A 22,259-nucleotide genomic window follows, 5' to 3' on the forward strand; every position below is an offset into this window, starting at 1 on the left:
GGGCCTTAAGGGCCGGAAGATCGGGAGGCGTTGCCTTGGTAACGTGCCTAGCCGAGCCGCAATATGGCTGGGACCGGCTGGCTGGAGAGGTTGCGTGCGGCTCGCAAGACCGCCCTGCTCGCCGATGGTAACGGGATGGCGGGGGCTGGGATAGAGACGGTCTGGGAAATGACCCGCCGGCCACGGGCAAATGGGCAGCGGGGGAAGTTGGGAACTTTGCAAGGTGGGAGAAGCCGTGCAGTTCCGGTCTCCAAAGAGCGAGGAGACGGTAGTCTCTTGTGTTGCTTTCGCTGTTGGTTGCGGCGATCCCGGGGAGACATAACAGAACAGAAATCTTAAAACCTGGCAACTTTAAGACTTGTGGACTTCAACTCCCAGAATTCGCCACACAGCAGAGCTGACTGGAGAATTCTGGGAGTTGAAGTCCACAAGCCTTAAAGTTGCCAAGTTGGGGGCCCCTATAATGGACTGAAGATCTAATTTAAAGATCCCTTTAAATTTGTTTTTTTTAAAGAAGTAATGGAAAAAATTCCCGAGTCTGTTTTATTTCTAACTGAAGTGTATTCATCACTGTGGGGAACATGTGGAAATCAACCTGTTAACATTGGTGCTTATTTCCATCAAAACTTGCGTTTAATCGAGGAGTAGCATGGATGGAGAGCTGGGAGTCTCTAAAAGTCACTCTGGCCAAATGGGGGGAACATATTCTATGGGATGGGATTTCCTGCTGTTTCTCCTTTTTAGGTCCACCTATCCTGTGCTCTCTTTAGGTAAACGAAAAATCCATTACTTGTTTGAGGATGGAAAGGAGATGGCAGAAGAGTATGACCTGAAAACACACCAGCTACTCTGTAAGCCAACCAACTTTTCTTACTGCTAGTTAAAGATTGGAAAGTAGATTCCAAGTAGATTCGAAATATAGGTTTTGCCTTCAATAGTCATGCACATTCTGTGGGTCAGTAAAGCAAACAAAAGAGATCCATACTAGGAAAGAGCAGTGAAACCAATGTTGACCTTTCCCCTAAGATTACAGGGCTAGGCTACATGTCCTTATCTGTTTCCTTATCCACAGCATTAACCCCAAGCATTGATGTCTCAGTTATACTACAGTATATGATGAAACTAAAAATCCCACTCATTGTATTGGTATCGTTCCTGAGACTGCATGGTTTTATCAGGCTTCTCTTGACAAAACTGTACAAGCACATGCAAGCAGGGAGTTAAGGGCACAATGCTGTGGTAGGGGTTTTTTTTGAGAGAATTTGACCACCTGCTATAGATCAAATGCAGGCTCTCTTTATAGTGAAATCAAACTTTACATTATTGTACTTTTCTGTCCCAAGTGTATATAAGTAGTCTTGCTTAACAACCATTTATTCAGCAACTATTCTAAGTTACAGTAATGTTGAACAAAGGGACTTACAACCAGAGTTTGAAGTTCAGGTCATCACAGTGCCGCTGTGGTCACATGAACAAAATTCAATGTGCCTGCATTTATGACCATTCTCCTGCTGCCCTACTTGCATCCCCAGCTGCCCTTTGTCATCATCTTTGCCTGCCTCTATCTGGTGGGCTCATCACATGCAGGGGAGGTCCCATGAAAACATCCCACAGGTCAGCGGATGAGAGTTACAGAACAGGTGGGGGGGGGGGTGTTGTGATGTAGCACTGTGCACCACTACCAGAGGTGGGTTCCTACCAGTTCGCACCTATTCAGTAGAACCGGTTCGTCAAATCTACCGAACCGGTTAGAAGAGGTTCCACCAGTAGACCTGGAAAGCAGGCCACACCTACAGAAGAGGTTCCAAAAATTTTTGAAACCCACCACTGTCACACACACACACACACACGCAGGCAGACTGACTGACTGACAAAGAGAGAGAGAGAAAGAGGAAGAAAGAAAGAAAGAAGAAAGAAAGAAAGAAAAAGAGTGAGAGAGAGATAAAAGAAAAAAGAAAAAAGGGACAGAGAGACAAAAGGAAGGAAAGAGAGAGAGAGAGAGAGAGAGAAAACACATGCCGGCAAGCCACTCCCACCAGGTCACATGGCCGGCAAGCCACTCCCACAAAGGAGGCCACACCCACAAAGTAGGTTCCAAAAATTTTTGAAACCCACCACTGACCACTACCAACTAAGTCCTTCTTTTGCACTGTTCTTTCACCTGCTGACCGGGTCCTTCTTTCTCACACCAGCCAGGGCTTTCTTTTGTGTGATGGCTAGAGCCTTATTTGGGCATCCTCCTTATGGGTGTGAAAGAAAGACATGGCAAAAGAAAACCCTAGCTAGTAATGCTGTGCAGCACAGCAGCAAGCAAACCAAGTGGCAAGGCAGCTGTAGCAGCAGATAGGTGGATAACCCACAGGGCACATATGGTAGAAGATAGGGGAATGGGGAGGGGGGAATTGAAGTGGAGACAGTTCCTTACTTTCTTCCAAGAATGGCTTGGATATTAGTCTTCTTCTAATGACTGCATGCGATTTATTGAATAAAAGTAACTGAGATTGCTATGTCTGCCATAGCTAAGCTGAGCAATCATGGGATGTTTCATTTAATGACCATATAATTGTAAGAACAGGCTTGGAGGCGGGGGAGAGGAAATTCCAACTACCCCGTTTTGCACAAGTTAGACTAATCAGGTTGTTTGCTTTTAAATTGTTTTTTCACTGTGCAGGAGCATTTCCAAAACCTGTGCTTGAGCATGAATTGAACTGGAAAGTACCAATGTGTGTTGGTATCTATAGAATTGAAACCTGCCTCAATTAGCCTCACTTCCCAGATGATTTGGCTCTCTGGGCCTATGTGACTAAGGCTATGCAATGTTTCAGATTTGAAGAAAAAAAGTTTTGGGGATGTATTGATGTGCTTGTATAACACCTGTCTACCTCGCCTGAAAACAACTATGTCTTTTCCCAGAGTAGTGCAATTGCCCTATTTAACTATGGCAGAATCCCAGGGAAAAGATTCATGTGATTTAACAAGTTGCATGCAGATGTATTTATTTATTTTTATCCCCCCTTTGTTATATTTTTAAATAAATAACTCAAATTGGCAAACATATTACATAATACTCCTTCCTCCTCCTACTTTCCCCATTGTGACAACTCTGTGAGGTGAGTTGGGCTGAGGGAGCATGACTGATGCTATGTGCTTTGAAGCAAACTTTTGCTTTTGGATCTGAAATGCTGCACAACCATCAGGACAAAGCTAGTAAATTGCATAATCTGAAGCTCAAAGCCAGCATTCTTAAATGTTCTTTTAACACATGTTCATGTTATTAATATGTAAAAAAGTCTACAAGTAGTCCTTGGGTTACAACAGCAATTGGACCAGAACTGCTTCCGCTAAGTGACATGGTGATAAAGTGTGACATCATGGGATAGCATTACTTATCAATGAGAGTCGTGGCAGTTAATGTTGCTATTGATAAGTGAGGACTGTCTAAGAAGTTAGCAAGGATTTCATGTGATCACCATTTTCAACTTCCTGCCAACTTCCTCATTGATTTTGCTTGTGGAAAACCAGCAGGGAACACTGCAAAGTTTGATCATGTGACTGCAGCTCAGTGCAATGTTGGAATCATGAGCTGGGAAATGAGCACTCATATCGTGATTGTGTGACTGTGAGGATGTTGCAAACAGCTGAAACTCTGAGGACATATAAGTCCCCCTTGTTCAATGCTATTGCAAATTTGAATGGTCACTAAATGAGTGATCAGAGCCCAGAACTGTTTCTGCCAAAGGAAAGAGGCATAATTAAAAATAAATTGAATTCAAAAGTATTTGACTTAATTTGTTGTATAGCAATCACCTGCTAATTTCTTAATATCCCATTTGGGACTTTTTTCCTGAAAAAATAAATATTTGTTTTTTTCTTCATCCTTGTCATTTCTGTGCAGCAAGAAAATGGAGAGAGAAGAATGCCCTGGGTGCACATGGCAATTGGGAAGTTGAGGTGGGAGAACCCACATTGCTTGCAACAGGAGCACTGGACCGTGAGTTCATAAAGGAGAGCAATACCAATGTAAATATAATATTTGCACCTCAGCATTTGATATTAGGGAAAATATACTTTATCCAATTTTTCTACCTTGATTTTTTTTTTCATTTAGAAAATAGTATGTAAGGCTTTCTTTCTATAGCTGTGTGAATAATCCAGAACATTGGAATTGTCCATTATGCTCTTCCTTTCTACTTTATCTGTGTCTTTTTCCTACATATAAAGGTTTATTTGTTAAATGTGTTATCATGCCATTCCTACAACTCAGCTTAAGGAGCATTTACTTCTTCCAATTTTTCCTCACGACATTTTTATGACAAAAGTTCAACTAAGAGATAGCAGCCATATTTTAAATTTCAATGTAATTTAAACAGAGGAATTACAATTGAAAGCCCACTATGGTCAAAAAGGGCTAAATTAACATTGTGTGGAGACATTTTTGTAAATACGAAAAGTTTAATATGGCTCCTTTATGAGAGACTCATGTTCAAGTCCATCCTTAGCCATAGAAGGCCAACTGGGTGTATTTGAGCTAGTTAAAAGCAGCAGGCAAGCATGTGCGTGCTCCATTTGCACAAGTGGCGGGCGTGTGTGCCTCCTACTCACACAAATGGAGCTGTGCGCTTGCCCGCCACTCGAGTGGAACCATCCCCTCTCCCACCCTGCCAGGTTGCAAAACTAAAAAGTTTGGGTAACTCTGCTTTAGAAGTATATTGGTAGCCATTCATTAAATCATGTGTGCTTCCAGATATAGTGTCCTGTCGTGTTTCTCAACCTCAGCAATTTAAAAATGTGTGGCTGGGGAATTCTGGGAGTTGAAGTCCACACATCTTAAAGTTGCTGAGTTTGAGAAACACTAGTGTGGTATACTGATTGCTTTGGGGAATATAAATACTCTCCAATCTTTTTATGGCTCTGGGCTATTTGGGTGGCTTCCAAAATATAGCACCTATAAAAACATGTATAAAGCATAACACATATAAAACACATCAGCTAAAATAGTTACATTGTAAGCCCTTAGGTAGTAAATGTTTTCAGCTCTTTCTTAAATTGTAACGAAGAGGCATGATTTAATTCCACTGACAATTTATTCCATGACACAAGCTATAATTTAGACAAAAATGCCAAGAGCTAAATAATATTTGTATAAAAGGTTTATGCTCTGTATTATGGTTTTGCCTTAAAGTTAGGATCTCTTTCAAATGTTCTTCCTGAATAAACTCAGAAAGTTCAGACTGCCCGGGAGCTGCTGATGCAGTTTTACAGAGGAATTATTGAGTCTATAACTATCTAGTGCGGTACAGCAACCAAACAGGACAGTTACAGAGTCCAACGGATAATCAAGACTGTAGAAAGAATAATTGCAACCAGCCTGCTTCCCATAGAAGACCTGTATATTGCGCGGATCAGGAGGGCTGAGAAAATATCTGCAGACCGCTCACATCCTGGACACAAACAGTTTCAGCTCCTGCCCTCAGGACAGAATTGCATGCTTAGATACAGGGGCAGTTTTTTTCCCTTGTGCCATCACCTAATTCTCATGGTTTTGTCAAATGTGTATGTATCTCAACCCATAGAGTGTAGTTCTTAGTTTCGTTCTTGGTTTCTTTCTCCTTGTGCACTCTCCCTTCTATCTGGAACAGAATAGTTCCATTTCATTCAATATCCAGTTGAAGTATATATGTTTCACGTATGTACGAATACCTGAATTATCCCATATATTCGTATGAAGGGTATTCTGTGCTTTGAATGCAATTATTTATTGAATGGGTTTTAGCCTGATTGCAGTCTTTTATAAAATGGACTTTTTCCCCCTCTTGTGAGAGACTACTTTTGTTCCTTAACCATCTTTTATCTCAGTCTATATTTTTCTAAATCTAGTAGCATTTTCCTTCACATTCCTCAGTATTAGAACATAATTTGTGTATCTGGGAAGCATTTAGTGTATCTGTCAGCCTCTGCTTTGCTGCTGCTTCAGCTGCCATTGAAACGGGGAGGCGGGGCATGGTATTTGGGAGGGGACTACTACTTGTGCTGGAGGAAAATTCTGGAGTTTCTATTGCCTGTCTTACTGCGCATGCGGAGGAGGTTTCCCGCCAAGGCCAACGGCACTGACATTCCATCTTGGTGATGCCTTTCGAAGTTATCTCGCACCTGACACTTGGGAGAATTATGATTGGACTGTGACTGGGATGCCAAGGGGTGGGGAATGGGTTATTCTATATATCATTTGCTTTCGCACCTAAATAATCAGTCTTCGCTTTGCTACGCTTCTGTTCATTTATAATTAGTAAAAGTACACTTGATTTCTGTCAATGGAGTCTTGTGGTTTTCTTTCCTGATTATTCAAATGAAGGAGTGCTGACAATAAGCGAAGACTCACTCACACCCCACCAGGAGTTTTCAACCTACCATGGTGGGGTGTACTCACAAGAAGGAACGAAGAAAATGTCATTGCGAGCGAGCGATGAAGAGGAGATTGAAAGGGAAACTGCAGACCCATCTTTACCTGAAAGGCTGGCTGGCCTAAGAGTAGAAGAGCCTGCGGTTCGCCCCCGATGGACTTTGGGAGTTGGGCAAAAAGAGGATTCTGAAGAATTGGATGCAGGAGTTACCAGAAGGAGACTAAAAAAAAAAACCCCAGCGGACTGGGAGGAAGCTATGACCGAGCGGAAGACCCGAGGGAGAGTGATAGAAAGGGAGCAAACGGAAGAATTTGAACAAAGGTACTCCATGCATAAAATTAGGGAGGGTGAAGAGGCCGAGGGAGGTTGGGAGCAAGCAAACCCAGAATCAGCCTCCCCGCCCACCCAGGAATGCTGCCAGAGTAGGGGGGGGGGGCAGAAGACGCAGAATGGCAAAAGTCCCTCCCTTAACAGTAAAATATAACGGTGATCCCAAGAGGTTGGGCCTTTTCGTCATTCAAATTTGAAATTATGGTCTGGATTTAGAAACCGATGAGATGAAAGTGAGAATGGTTTTACTTTCTTTGGAAGAAAAGGCGGCCGATTGGATGGTGAGCTTACACCAATGTAATTCCCCTCTCCTGAGGAATTTTGATGACTTTATGGCTGCACTGAAGAGGAGGTTTGATGCCCCGCTGATTGAGAAACGCGGGAAGGTGAATTTTATGGCCCTAAAGCAGGGAAATAGACCAGTGGCTGAATATGTTCAGGAGTTTCAACAGCTTTCATTGTATATGAGGGGGTGGTCTGAAGAGGCCCTCCTGGATCAGTTTCCATTGGGATTAAATGAGGACATTTACCAGCAATGTGTTAACAGACACCTTCCCAGGCGAGTTGTTTGGTATGAAAATGCAGCATACGTTGAGCTAGATTTGATTAGACTTCAACGTGCAAAAGAGAAAGAAGCGGAGAGGTTGCCCCCCCCCCAGCTCAAAAAACCCCATTCCGCATCAGGAGTGAAGGGAGGGGAAGCTCCGCCGGCAAGACCAAGTCTTTCACGTGCTTCCATTGTGGAAAGGGAGGCCATCGCACCATGGATTGCCACGTTAAACTTCCCCCGACCGCCCCACCCCCTACCAAGAGGGAGGGGAAGGCAAGCAAGGCCCCGGGAAAGAAGAAGGAAGCTGCATACGCTGCTGAAAATGCCCCCCAGTGTTTCCAGCCAGAGGTGGAGGAGGAAGCGGACGTGACCACCAGCTCCTCTGATGAATCCGATGACGACGCCTCGCCTCATTGGGTGAGTTCAAATAAAGGCCCCATGTTAATCCCAATTGAGCTAAGGGTGCCACCTGCTGGTGCGACGGAGCAGCTTTCCACTCTCCTCGACTCTGGCTGCTCTAGATGTATGATTAGTCCAGCGATGGTTGAAAAACTGGGCTTGATGTTGAGGACTTTGAAAACCCCTATTGTTTTTTGCCAGATCGATGGGTCCATTGCAGGTGGGGGCCCAGCCCATTTTTACACTGAGCCTCTAGAAATGAAAATGGGCACCCATTTAGAGTTAATCTCTTTTATTGTGGCACCTGGGATGGACAGACCCCTTATTTTGGGACTCCCCTGGCTTCGTAAATGGAACCCACATATTAACTGGAGGGAAGGGTGGCTGCGCATTCGGACCAGCACAGCCCCAGATGGGGAGGTCGAAGCCTCAGAGCCGGCTGGCTCCAGCCCCACTTTGGCCGCCGGGGGCCAGGAGAGAATTGAGGGGGAAGAGAAGATTCCAAAGGAATATTGGGACCTGAAAGGAGTTTTTAGTGAAAAATCTTCCGATAAGCTTCCACCCCACAGGCCCACTGATTGCTCCATCAAGATTTTGCCTGGGGTAGTGCTTCCAAAACCCCAAATATATTCTATGTCACCCAAGGAGATGGAGGAAATGAGGAAGTTTATTGACAAGAACTTGCAAAGGGGTTTCATTGAACCAGCCAGACCCAAGGTGGCTGCCCCTGTACTATTCAGAGAGAAGAAAGATGGCTCTCTTAGTCTCTGCGTGAATTTTAAGAACCTTAATTCAATCTCATCCCAAAATATCTACCCCTTGCCTCTAATGAAGGACATGCTGGCCCAACTGGGGAAGGGCCGCATTTTTACTAAACTGGACTTACGGGAGGCATACTATAGGGTCCGGATTAAGGAGGGGGATGAGTGGAAGACTGCTTTCAACTGCCCCCTGGGTTGTTTCCAGTTCCATGTAATGCCTTTTGGCCTGCAGGGGGCGCCTGCAGTCTTCATGCAGTTAATTAATGAGGTTTTGCATGACCACCTCTACAAGGGCGTTATCGTATATTTGGATGATATCCTTATTTACACACAAACACATGATGAACACGTCAAGTTGGTCCGCACTGTCCTAAAGAAACTCTGAGCCGCGGAGCTTTATGCCAAGTTGTCCAAATGTGAATTTCACGAGGAGAAGATAGACTACCTTGGCTATCGTATCTCCCACGCGGGTGTGGAGATGGACCCCGCTAAAGTCAAAGCGGTCACTGAGTGGGAGGCGCCCCGTACACGCAGGCAGTTGCAGAAGTTTTTGGGTTTTGCCAATTTCTATTGTCAGTTTATCCCTTCTTTTGCCAAGATTGCACTTCCCATCACTAATTTGTTGAAGTCCAAAGGTGGGCCGAAACCCAAGCCTAGCAAGCCATTGAATTGGACCATGGAGTGTCAAGCTGCTTTTGAGAAGTTGAAACGACTTTTTGCCGAGGAGCCAGTTCTGAAACACCCGGACATGGACAAGCCATTCGTGGTTCAAGCTGATGCCAGCAACGTGGCGGTGGGGGCCGTATTGCTTCAGACCAACGACCAAGGTAACTTACAACCTTGTGCCTACACCTCTCGTAAACTCACGGACGTAGAGAGACGTTGGGCAATCTGGGAGAAAGAAGCATTTGCTGTTCGTTGGGCTTTGGCCACATGGCGCCATTTCCTGGAGGGCGCTAAGCACCCATTTGAGGTGTGGACTGACCATAAGAACTTGGAGGCTTTGAGGACTCCCAGGCGGCTTTCCCCTAAACAGATGCACTGGGCTCAGCATTTCAATTGTTTTAATTTCATGCTTAAGTACATCCCGGGGGGGAAGAACTTCATGGCTGATGCTTTGTCCAGGCTCCCTCAATACAACTGCTCTAAGCTCAGGGTTGTCCAGCCCGTTGTTCCCACGTCAAGCCTCACTGCTCCTGTTGTTACTAGACAACAGGAGCAGGAGTCTAAGGTGGACATGTCGCAGGATTTTCTTTCCGATCTCAAGAAGGCCCTTCCTCAAGATGATTGGTTCCGGCAACATCAAGGTGAATGCACCATGAGGGATGATTTGCCATGGATTGGGGCAAAGCTTTACATCCCTGCCTCTCTTCGTCTAGTTGTTCTCCAACGGGCTCATGATTCCAAATTGGCGGGGCACTTTGGATTTGTGAAGATGCTGCATCTTGTGAAACGGCAGTTTTGGTGGCCCTCTTTGAAGAAGGACATTGAGCTTTATGTCACCAACTGTCCCGTTTGTGCAGCCGCTAAACGTCCGCCGGGGAAACCACAGGGGTTGCTCCAGACTGTAGCTCACCCTGTCGCCCCGTGGAAGGAGATTTCTATGGACTTCATTGTCGAACTTCCTGAGAGCCAGGGGCACAATGTCATATGGGTGGTTACTGACTTATTCTCCAAGCAAGTTCATTTTATACCTTGCCCAAGGATTCCTTCTGCGAAATCCCTTGCTAAACTATTCATTTCTCACATTTACCATTTGCACGGAGTGCCTGATCGCATCATTTCTGATAGGGGTGTGTAATTCACCTCGGTCTTCTGGAAAGAATTTCTTAAGCACATTGGCTCTGCCCAAGGCTTAAGCTCCGCCCACCACCCTCAGTTCCCACCACCCTGTTCGTTTTTCATCTTTACGTCCGCCGGTGGATCAGCCACCTGCCCCCCTGTTGATTGATGGTGAACAGCATTTTGAGGTTCGGGAAATTTTGGACTCTCGCAAACGGCGGAATCGGATTCAGTACCTGGTGGCTTGGAAGCATTTTCCCCCGTCTCATGCCGAGTGGGTGGACAAGTCCCATCTCTGGGCCCCCCAGCTGCTCCGCCAGTTCTATTCTGCTTATCCTGACAAGCCCTAGTTGTTCCTCCTTCCTGACTTTTTCTCTCTCCCCCCCCTGTTTTTCTTTTTCTGTTTTTTGTTGTTCGTCTGTTTGTTTGTGTTTTGTCGTTTTCCAGGTCTGACCCCCTTTTTCCGGAGGAGGGCCGGATGTCAGCCTCTGCTTTGCTGCTGCTTCGGCTGCCATTGAAACGGGGAGGGAGGGCATGGTATTTGGGAGGGGACTACTACTTGTGCTGGAGGAAGATTCTGGAGTTTCTACTGCCTGTCTTACTGCGCATGCGGAGGAGGTTTCCCGCCAAGGCCAACGGCACTGACATTCCATCTTGGTGATGCCTTTCGAAGTTATCTCGCACCTGACACTTGGGAGAATTATGATTGGACTGTGACTGGGATGCCAAGGGGTGGGGAATGGGTTATTCTATATATCATTTGCTTTCGCGTCTAAATAATCAGTCTTCGCTTTGCTACGCTTCTGTTCATTTATAATTAGTAAAAGTACACTTGATTTCTATCAATGGAGTCTTGTGGTTTTCTTTCCTGATTATTCAAATGAAGGAGTGCTGACAGTATCCCACAAAAGAATGTATTATATAAATTGTGAAAATCTCATGGGCAGAGGTATTTAACTTAGAGATGCTTGTACCAGTGTTGCTTCAATTGAGATAAGAGTCCGGCACACTTCCATGCATAATTTTGGCAATTCCAATTCATGTTGTTATAGTACAGTTATTACAGCTGCTGTCTAGTTGAAATGAACAACACTGGGCTGAATTCCATTTCTCTTTTCTTTAGCCTGTCTTTATGCGAAAAGACACCAAAAGCAGTTTCCAGTGGCGGATCCGAAACCTGCCATATCCTAAGGATGTCTACAGTGTCTCAATAGAAAAGGATCAGTGTTGCTGTGTGGTCCACACAACAAATAAGAAGTCAGTAATCAGATTCACTCATGGTGGGATAAATTTGGGTGCATTTTGGGTAGCTTATAGGATGTAGAAATGATGTTAGTTCTCTATTGTAATATCCTGAATTTTTCTTTTCCTAACAGTTATATTGTTAGAATAGTTACCGTATATTTTGGAGTATAAGACGCACCAAGGTTTTGAAGAGACAAATTAAAAAAAAACTTTTTGCACTCTGCAAGCCTCCAAAAAATGGCCCGTTTCCCCCCCCCCCAAAAAAAGGCATGACTAGCCTTTAGGAGGCTTGCAGAGTGCTCCCGGGGGGGGGGGCAAAAACGAGCAAAAACGGCCCATTTTTTCACGAAAACGGACCCATTTTTCATTTTAAAAATGGGGGCATGGATAGCCTGTAGGAAGCTTATAGAGTGCTTCTGGGGGTTGGGAGGGGTAAAATTGAGCAAAAAACAGGGCATTTTTTGCTCATTTCTGTCCTCCCCAGCCCCCAGGAGCTCTCTGAAAGCTTCCTAGAGGCTATGCACGACCACTTTGGTGAAGGGGGTGGGGTTTCAGGAGACAAAAAATGCTGTATTCAGTGTATAAGACGCACCCAGATTTTCAGCCTCTTTTTTGAGGGAAAAAAGTGCGTCTTATACTCCGAAAAATACGGTATATTGTTTTAGCAAAATAATCTTGACCTGACCTGTACTTGAATATTAGTAGCTCTGGTTGGTAGCTGGGCTGTTGATTTGAGCTCCGAGCTTGGCAATTAGGTTGCAAACATTTTGTCACCATTCAAGGAGACATCGTCAGTGCACTTTCAATTTAAACACCAACAGCTCATACATAATTTGAGCTTTTTGTAGTATTTACACATAACACTACGAAGAGTATGATTTTTGAACAAGCCATGGTATTGTATTTTGCACATATCCCTAATGGATAGGTTTGAGTGCAATGCTAAATAAAAAACAAACATCGATATGTCTTAATTTTATGTATGAATCGAGCTATAGTCCTGGAAAAAAGAGCATTTGTTTATCCTACTCTTTCCATTTTTATGCAATCCCTAATATTTACCCAGAGGTGGTGCTGTTGGCAAGAACTTCTATTTTCTATTTGACCATTTATGTTACTCTAAAGTTCTTCTGAGGGCAAAGAGTATAATTAATCAATGACAATAAAAAACTAGGGACATGGTCAGGACTTGTCAAACATTTCACTATAAAGGCCAGACTACATTAACCTTCTGGGTCATTCTACTTAGCATCTTTGTTATCTCACTGGAACTGGCAGGTAGAGAATCAGGTTCCTGAAGTTCAGTGGATTTCCTCTTAATAGGTAGGAATATTATTTAGTATTTGTTGATTTCAGCAGTCCTTAAATATCTCAGCCTTCTGCAGAGTCTCATTTTAAATCAGGATCACCTGTGAATTTGACTTGTAGATTTAGACAGAGTTCTCTTGCATATAAATACAAGCATAAATTTTACTGTTATGACATAGACCGTGTTTACTAATAATGCCTTTCAAAAAGAGCTAAACAAATTCACGATAAATAAGTGTTAGATATGATATTTAACTAAAAACTCAAGGTACAGTAATAAGTAGCTCTAAATTATAGTTGCTGATAGGCAAAGAATAAGAGAAACCCATTTCTTTCATATCCCCCTTGAGGCTGCCAGCTAATACTAAAAAGAAGATACAGTGTAGCAGATCCAGTAAGAAATCATTTGCTATTTAGTAGCCCAGTATATTTTACAGTCCAACCAGTTTTGGACAATTCAGAAGCAATGACACCATTGTTCGTAGCATATAAAATACAAACCTTGATATAGTTTTATTTTGGGGGGGAGGAATGGATACCTTAATTAGCATAGACATTTTACATTTGCTTGCTTTGCTTGTTGGAAATTCCAGACATGATTGAATAAAAATTCTAAAGTAAATCTCAATTATTCTGTCTACCAAAGAAACCAGGAATAGTTGGATTAATGCTGCAACAAACAGCTTTTACATTATTTGTTCTGTTTGGTCGGTGATGGAACAAAAGATTTTGTTCAATCACATATTTATCTTAGCCATGATTTAACTATGATTTACTGGTTAAATGGAAATATATTTATTAAATTTATATGCTTTCCCTCTCACTGATAAGGCAACTCTGGGAAGCTGAATAATTCACAGGCTAAGCCCTTAACAATGGATATCTGCATGATGTGTAGCTAAAAATGCTACTTTCAATGCAATTCACTGAAATTTTGCAAGGCAGAAAGAAAATTGTCACCTAAATATCCAATCAAAACAGAACAAGAAATCATTAGTAGCTAAGCCCCCCTGAGTTCTATTTGTAATGCAAGTGTTATAACAAGAAAAACTAACCTAGCACCCACATGTGGAACAAAGTTAATGTCTCAAAGAGTATTTCATGCCTTTTAGTAATTTGAGGTCTTTAAGAAACCATTTCAATTATTAGCTTCAGAAGTGGAATTGGCTTCTATCAGAGGAATAAACATTTTTCATTTATGTTGTGTTACAACAAAAATTGTGTCACCACAAAACTGCTAGGCTCTTGGATAGAATTTGGATTATGCGACTTTTGTAATTTTCCTATTATAGAGATGAAACTCGAAAAATTAGAATACCGTGCAAAAGTTCATTTATTTCAGTAATGCAACTTAAAAGGTGAAACTAATATATGAGATAGACACATTACATGCAAAGCAAGACAGTTCAAGCTGTGATTTGTCATAATTGTGATGATTATGGCTTACAGCTCATGAAAACCACAAATCCATCATCTCAGAAAATTAGAATATTACATGCAATCAATAAAACAAGAACAATACATAGAACAATATTGGACCTCTGAAAAGTACAGGCATGCATATGTACTCAGTACTTGGTTTGGGTCCCTTTTGCAGCAATTACTGCCTCAATGGGGTATGGCATGGAAGCTATCAGCCTGTGGCACTGCTGAGGTGTTATGGAAGACCAGGATGCTTCAATAGCGGCCTTCAGCTCTTCTGCATTGTTTGGTCTCATGTCTCTCATCTTTCTCCTGGCAATACCCCATAGATTATGGGATTCAGGTCAGGAGAGTTTGCTGGCCAATCAAGAACAGTAATCCCATGGTCATTGAACCAGGTTTTGATGCTTTTGGCAGTGTGGGCAGGTGCCAAGTCCTGCTGGAAAATGAAGTCAGCATCCCCATAAAGCTTTTCTGCGGAAGGAAGCATGAAGTGCTGGTAGACGGCTGCGTTGACCCTGGACTTAATAAAGCACAGTGAACCAACACCAGCAGATGACATGGCTCCCCAAATCAACACAGACTGTGGAAACTTCATGCTGGACTTCAGTGTGTGCCTCTCCATTCTTCCTCCATACTCTGGGTCCTTGGTTTCCAAATGAGATGCAAAAGTTGCTCTCATCAGAAAAGAGGATTTTAGACCACTGAGCAACAGACCAGGTCTGTTTTTCTTTAGCCCAGGTAAGACGCTTCTGACGTTGTTTGTTGTTCAGGAGCGGCTTGACAAGAGAAATACGACATTTGAAGCCCATCTCCAGGATCCGTCTGTGTGTGGTGGCTCTTGATGCACTGACTCCAGCCTCAGTCCACTCCTTGTGAAAGTCCCCAACGCTTTTGAATGGCGTTTTCCTGACAATCCTTTCCAGGCTACGGTCATCCCTGCTGCTTGTGCACCTTTTTCTTCCACCTTTTTCCCTTCCACATAACTTTCTATTAATGTGCTTTGATACAGCACTTTGGGAACATCCAACTTCTTTTGCAATTACCTTTTGAGGCTTTCCCTCCTTATGGAGGTGTCAATGATGGTTTTCTGCACAACTGTCAGGTCAGCAGCCTTTCCCATGATTGTGATTCCTACTGAACCAGACTGAGAGACCATTTAAAGGCTCAGGAACCCTTTGCAGGTGTTATGGCTTAATTAGCTGATTAGAGTAGGACACTTTGAACCTAAAATACTGCACCTTTTCACAATATTCTAATTTTCTGAGATTGTGGATTTGGGGTTTTCATGAGCTGTAAACCATAATCATCACAATTATGACAAACCACGGCTTGAACTATCTTGCTTTGCATGTAATGAGTCTATCTCATATATTAGTTTCACTTTTTAAGTTGCATTATTGAAATAAATGAACTTTTGCACTTATTCTAATTTTTTGAGTTTCACCTGCATACAATTATTCATTGTAGCATGTTCTTTAATGTGAAGAAGGCAGAAATAAAATAACTTCAATTCAGATACTTGTCCTTTTTACTAAAACAACAGAAGCATTACTTGTATGTCTGCAGTTTATTCATTTTTCCATAAATTATTCTACTGTTTTACCAAAACTGGAATTTTATGACGTCTACATGGGAACTTGAAGATTTCCACCTATTGATAAACTGCTAGCCAGGTTCTTCTTTTTCCAGATGTCTAACAATATTAATTTTTTCCTTCCCTGTGTGGGGCTGCTGATGGATCTGAGGCCTCTTCTCACTTCCACCTGGGACCAGCCCACAGGTTCCCAATCCCAATATTACATAATGTTCATTTCCCGTTAATGTTTGTGACTTGATCACGTGAGAGATTCTAGTTCGTCCTTTATGGCAGGAATGGGCAGCTGCATGTACTTTCCCCAGCATCCTGAGATATATTACTAAAATGGTTACCAAAATTGCCAACAACATTTTCAACAACATTTGTTTCAATTTTTTCCTTAAGGATAAAGATAAAAATAGAAGAAAGGAAATTCCCCCTAAACTCATCCAAAATTGTGTTCCTTAAATTCAGCCATTTACTGTCATATTTAAGCAATAGGATTTAAGGGTGAGGGTCAGGGATTCAGGATAGAAATAAAGTATAGGTTGAATATTTGGCTCCGCCCCTTCCTCTGATGACATCTTCAGCTGGTAGGAAAAGCAAGATGGGGCCTACAATCCTGAGAAAGATGTTTACCCTGGCTTTAGGAAAAGGGAGGACAATAGCATATGCTTATGACAATTAGACAATTAGAATTTTAGCAGATACAGCTTTTCCCAGGAGATATAACAGAAGAAACCTGGAGTTTACTCAATGGCTACTCTGCAATTGAGAAGAGAAGATAGCTTCCCAGAGGACCTTAAAAAGAAAACATTGCTACCTACTTCTACTCATTCAACAATGCCCCCTCTAGCCACAGCAAAAGACTGCTGAAGTGGGATTTGATTCAGTCTTCTTGCTGTAAAACAAATCCATTAAAGCAAACTTTCAAACAAACAGGCAAAGCCTCGTTGGCCACAGCAGATTCAATTATTGCAGGACAAGGTAGCAGTTAACATTGAGCTGGAAGAGGCAAAACAGCAGATCTATTTTCCTTTGATCTTTCACGGATTTTACTTGGAGTTCAGACCAGGTATTTTTCCCACTGCCTCAGCCCTATTGGGAGGGGGATAAAGTTGGTGTTCTCAGTGTGGGCTTCATAGGTTCTTTGAAACACCGGACTACTTTGGGAAGTTGCTTTTTTATTGTCTCAATCAGTAAGAACTTAACACTTCCTTAACTTGTCTTTTGTGTTCATCTAATCTTTGCTGTTTAACCTTTGACATCTCCATTATTATCCATGTCTGCCACCTTTCCCAAATATAAGCAAAAGGCTCCAAGCCCTGGGGTAACATTCTTCTTTAGCAGGCAAAGTTAGCCCTGACTGGTTGGTCTTTGTGTGCGTTTACAGCAAGGCTTGGAAAATAAAGGGTTTGTGGTTTGTGTAACACTAGTTCAACCAGTTAAACCCTCAACAAAACTAACTTACCGTAATTGAAAAGGATTGCTCAAAGGTTTGACATCCTGTTCATTATGGGGCACCAAACATACATCAATTGTGGAGCATAATTCATAAAGGAAGAATTCCAGCCCCCAAAGGAACCAAATGGCAGTCATGTTTCATGGGAGGAAAGCATATTGGCCTTTCATCTTAAATTAAATTGAAAATAGCAGAAGATGGATCATTTAGTGACTAATAAATATGAGTGTAGAGTGTAGACACCATGCATAGTCAAGGTGATCAAAACTAAACTAACATTCAAACTGTTAACGTAGCCTATCTAACTCTTATCCTTATGAGCGATGATTTGTTTAGTACATATCCCAGAGTTTGGGAAGCCCATTTTTTGTGCCTTTAAGTCAGGGTTAATTCCTGATGACTAGATTAGTTTTCTTGGCAAGATTTTTGGAAATGGTTGCCACTGTTTCCTTCCTTCCTCTCTTTTCTAAGAAAAATTATTGATGCTTGCTTCCTCTAGATTTTAGTATATGGCTGCATTTGAAATGCAGCCATATTCTTCTGGTCAAATTAATAGTGACATATGTTCAGGCAGATTTTTAAATATAACTCATTTTATGTATTTATATATTTTACTATATTAAAAATAATTCTAAGTGGAACCTTGTAGACTTGAATGAAAGATACTCAGCTTCTAACTCTTGAAACAATCCTGAAATTTCTTTCATGTAAAAACATAATTTTGGTATTCTTTATCTTCCACTAATGAAGAAATGAAGTGTCTTTATTTTCATGTCCACATTACTTTCAGATACTACAAGAAATTCACTATTCCTGATTTGGACCGATTCCAACTGCCTTTGGACAGCACAGCTTTGAGTTTTACTCATGCCAATAATACATTGATCATCACAGTAAGTTCTCATAACGCTAATCTGACATCATTAGCATATTACTGTTTTCAGTCCTCTTTTTTGCTGCCGCCTTTACAGATAGTCTTCAACTTGCAACCATTCATTTAATGACTTCTCAAAATTACAATGGTACTGAAAGAAGTGACTTATGACTGGGTTTCACACTTACAACGGTTGCAATATCCCCAAGGTCACATGATCAGAATTCAGGAGTTTGACAATTGGCATGTATTTATGACAGCTGCACTGTCCCAAGGTCATGTGATCACCATTTGTAACCTTCCCAGCTAGCTTCCAACAAGCAAAGTCAATGGGGAAAGTCTAATTCACTTAACATCTGTAGTGATTTGCTTAACAACTATGGCAGAAAAGGTCATAAGATGGGACACAACTCATTTAACAACTGACTTGCTTTGGAAATGGAAATTTTGGGTTCCATTGTGGTCGTAAATTAAGGACCAACTGTATAAAACCTGAGCTATACACATGGGGGAAACTAACCTTTGGATGAAAGTTAAGAATTAAAAATTATACCAGTAAGGCTTATAATAGAAAAAAATAAATTCATGCTACTATTTCTGCTTCAAAGTCTGAAATAATTGACATTTTTAATGATGTTCTGTGCAGAAATAACGTTCTTCAAAGAACATGGAGGTATCCAATGAACAACTGGAAAAGTTCAAGTGCACTCTCTGCCATGGGATATTGCACTCTGCAGCAGGATAAATGGGATAAAAAAATACAATAAGGCAGATTTCAATATTTGAACTAAAAATGTGTATTACATATTATGTTTGAGATACAGCCTTATGTTCTAGGTTTTATATCTTAAATGGCTGAAAAAGATGAATCTGAAAGCCTGACATCTCAATGATTTTGCTTCTTGTTTTCAATTTTGCAAATTAACTTTGTTAATAGCACTTCTGTTTTTGCTAACAGAGATTCATGCTATTTTCTTTCCAATAGTATCAAAAGCCAACAGAAATACTAGCTGCAGAAGAGGAGCTGCAAAAAGAACTAAAGAAGATCAAAGCTGCTAATAATGGGGAAGGAGACTGCAGGACACAGTAGTCAAAAGTTTTTAGGTGCATTGTCTGTATTTTTATTAAATAATTGTTCTGAACAGGGATCATACATTCATTTCATTTATACTATGCCACGATTCTACAGAACTCTTTGCAGATTACAAACATTAAAATCTGCAATTGAATAGTATATAAAAACGTAAAACAAAACCAACTGGAAAATGCAAAAATCCAAAAAATGCCTTAAGGAGGGAATATATCAGAGTCTCTTTAAGACTCCCATCAGCACCTATTCTGGTAAGGAGGCATTGGTAATCTTCTAGATCCGGGGAATAAGGGCCACCCACCTGAACTATCTTCAGTGTGCCCATGTGGCAGTGGCAACCATGCTTTCCAAGCTGCACTATTACCAGTTTGTTTCTAGGTGCAGTTGAATATGCTTGAAGGGACTATGGTGTTGACCCAGCTGATTCAATCCAGCAAAGTTATTGTACTACATGTTCCTTTCATCAACCAATGGGGGCCTTCATTAACCAAATTGGAACCTCAGGATCATGTCTTTTGTCATGGCACCTGCATTCCAGAATGTGGTTCCTCTTGAGATCCAGAGGGCTTGCATCCTGATGGCATTCTGACAGGCCTTAATGACTTGGCTGTGCTCCCAGGCTTTGGACTATGCTGATTGGACCCCTCTGCTAGGTGTATGATACATATTGTTGACCAGAGGTTCTACATTGTTTATTGCTATGTCTCTTTTTGCATTACATGTTTGTTGTATTGTTTTATTGTTGAACAGCCCAGAATCAATTGGAATCTACATTGATATAAATGGCTGAAGCAGCTGTGAGGGACAGAGGTCCAGACCATAGATAACAGAGGGCATCTTAGAGAGCATATAAAGAATCCCAGTTAACCTGGCAAGATATTCCAATCAAATTGCTAGATAATACCAAAGCACAGTCAAGAGAATCTAAACAAACCTATGGCAAAATGCTATGCTCACTGGTCACCACAGTCACTCTTGCAACTGGCTCCTTCTCCAAAGGAAATTAACCATTCTGCAAAGAGCTTCTGGATAACAACATGCCAATGCAACAAGAGAGAAGTAGGAATGCTTTATTCTCTTATAACTGTGGTGCAGGTCTGGGTACATAATTGTGCTCAATTTCATTCTTAATACTCCACCTACTCTCTGGGCACTGCTGCCTCAACCTCCGCTGACAGTTCAAAACCCATCAGCCACCAAGGATAGGCCCAACAGCAGCTGCTTAGAAGCAGTTTCACTAAGGGCCCATGAAAGCTTGTTGCCTATGTTGAGAGCAGCAAAACAGACACTTGGTAGACTCACACATCACATCTTTGGGAAAATCAAGTACCCACCACCATATTATGGCCCAACATAGCCAAGATGTAGCAGCTACACTTCCATTCCACACAATTTGCTCACCTCATGAAGAGTTGGTATGAGCCCAACTCCCAAACTAAAACTTCACCTGTTCACCAATCTACCCATGGAGTCAAGTCAAGTCAGCAGCCTGGCAAACCACTTGGCCAAACCCCTAATCACTTAGTTCACTTAAACTTAGTGACCACTTTGTTTAAACCAATATCGTTGATTCCAACTGTGGTTGCTAAATGAGGACTATCTAATCTATTATACCTATATGAGAAGTAAATGTAGTACACAGACTTTCTCCCACTGTCTTGGGTACTATCTCTTTATCTCTCCGATCCTTCCCCTTACTGGGAGTCAGTATGTATTCATTCCTCTTGGCTCTCACCTGAGGGACATTCTACCCATTCTAGTTACTGAAGAATAAATTTCACACATACACTGCAGTAGCATATTACCAGCAAGTGCATCCAAAACATTGATAGCAAAGGAGTCCACCAGGAAACTACAATCCCCACCTTAGACCTAGCAAAACTGCACTACTCTTAGATGTGATGCCAAGGCCCCTTGCCCAACTGCCAGCAACTTGAATGGCACATATTCTGTTTTCTGCCAGCTGATCACTTTTAGGCACCACAATGGTTGCTTTAGGTAAATAATCCGAGCCCTAAAATCCCCACCTTCTGCCAGTTCACTGAAACCCTTCAATATGGCCGCTTAGTGGAGACGTGCTACCTGGAAATCCCTAAGTCAATCTCGGTGCCATCTCCTAATATCTGCTTTTAAAGTTTGTTTACACAATTACATAGCCACTTTTTACACCATAGTATCTGACTTGTCTTACATTTTTATTATTTATACTGAGGCCCTTCTAGGTTTATCTGTTACAACATACCAGAATTTGAGTCATGGACAGTGATAAGCCTTTCCAAATATTTTGTTTTAAAATAGATTTTTATGATATAGTCCTTGTTTCCCAATCCTTCATGTATGGAAGAATATTCAGAGCTTATATTCCAGTGTGTTCATCTCTCATTCTACTAAAAAAGAATCCCTTTGTCTCAATTACACTGATTTATATATCAGACATTAATAAAAGAAAGAATTTTTGTGTTTCAGACATTTTTTCATTCAATTCTACAAAAGAACACAGTTCTGTCTTACACAGACTTCACCATTTAACAATTTAATAATTGCAATTAGAATAAAAAGTAAGATGTGGAGGCATTCCTGTTGGCTGTTTTGGTCAGCCAATATCTATTCCATTCACATATTTTCATCCTGGCTTCTTATTTTAAGTGTGTCTGCAAACTTTTGAGTTCCCTAATAATTTCATATTTGATTATGTTCTTACCTTAAACAGAATACCCTATTTAACCTCATGTACAAAAAGGGGGATGCATTTTTCAGAAACACTGTAGGGTTTACAGAACAGTCTTTAGAAAAAAACAAGTATTAGTAGTATTCATGGTATACCATTTATAAATACAGGTGTTTGATGCAGTGGTGAAATTAAAAAAAAATTACTACAGGTTCTGTGGGTGTGGCTTGGTGGCAATGTCCTGTGACTGAGTGGATGTGGTCAATTTGATGTCACTATGGCCATACCCACTCAGTCACATGTTCCCACCACCACCAAGCCACGCCCACAGAATCTGGTAGGAAAAAATGTGTGTATGAGTCCATTCACAGCCTTTTTTGCATTTAAT

The 22,259-nt window shown here is 41.7% G+C and overlaps 1 protein-coding gene across 1 annotated transcript; it reads left to right on the forward strand.

The window, feature by feature from the left end:
* Window positions 1-23: 23 nt before the first annotated feature.
* DPCD (deleted in primary ciliary dyskinesia homolog (mouse)) lies at window positions 24-21,663 on the forward strand. Its single transcript, XM_032225079.1, has 6 exons — window positions 24-127; window positions 771-851; window positions 3,896-4,020; window positions 11,347-11,480; window positions 18,030-18,132; window positions 19,099-21,663. The coding sequence occupies exons 1-6, from the start codon at window positions 64-66 to the stop codon at window positions 19,201-19,203; spliced, it is 612 nt and encodes a 203-aa protein (XP_032080970.1). The 5' UTR covers window positions 24-63; the 3' UTR covers window positions 19,204-21,663.
* The last annotated feature ends 596 nt before the right edge of the window (window positions 21,664-22,259 follow it).

Source organism: Thamnophis elegans, chromosome 10 (assembly GCF_009769535.1).
Source record: "Thamnophis elegans isolate rThaEle1 chromosome 10, rThaEle1.pri, whole genome shotgun sequence".
NCBI classification, from domain to species: Eukaryota; Metazoa; Chordata; class Lepidosauria; order Squamata; family Colubridae; genus Thamnophis; species Thamnophis elegans.

Coding starts and splice junctions, on each gene's coding strand:
- DPCD (XM_032225079.1), top strand. CDS start 64: ATGGCTGGGACCGGCTGGCTGGAGAGGTTGCGTGCGGCTCGCAAGACC. Junction 11,481..18,029: donor GTCCACACAACAAATAAGAA/GTCAGTAATCAG, acceptor CATTACTTTCAG/ATACTACAAGAAATTCACTA. Junction 18,133..19,098: donor ATAATACATTGATCATCACA/GTAAGTTCTCAT, acceptor TCTTTCCAATAG/TATCAAAAGCCAACAGAAAT.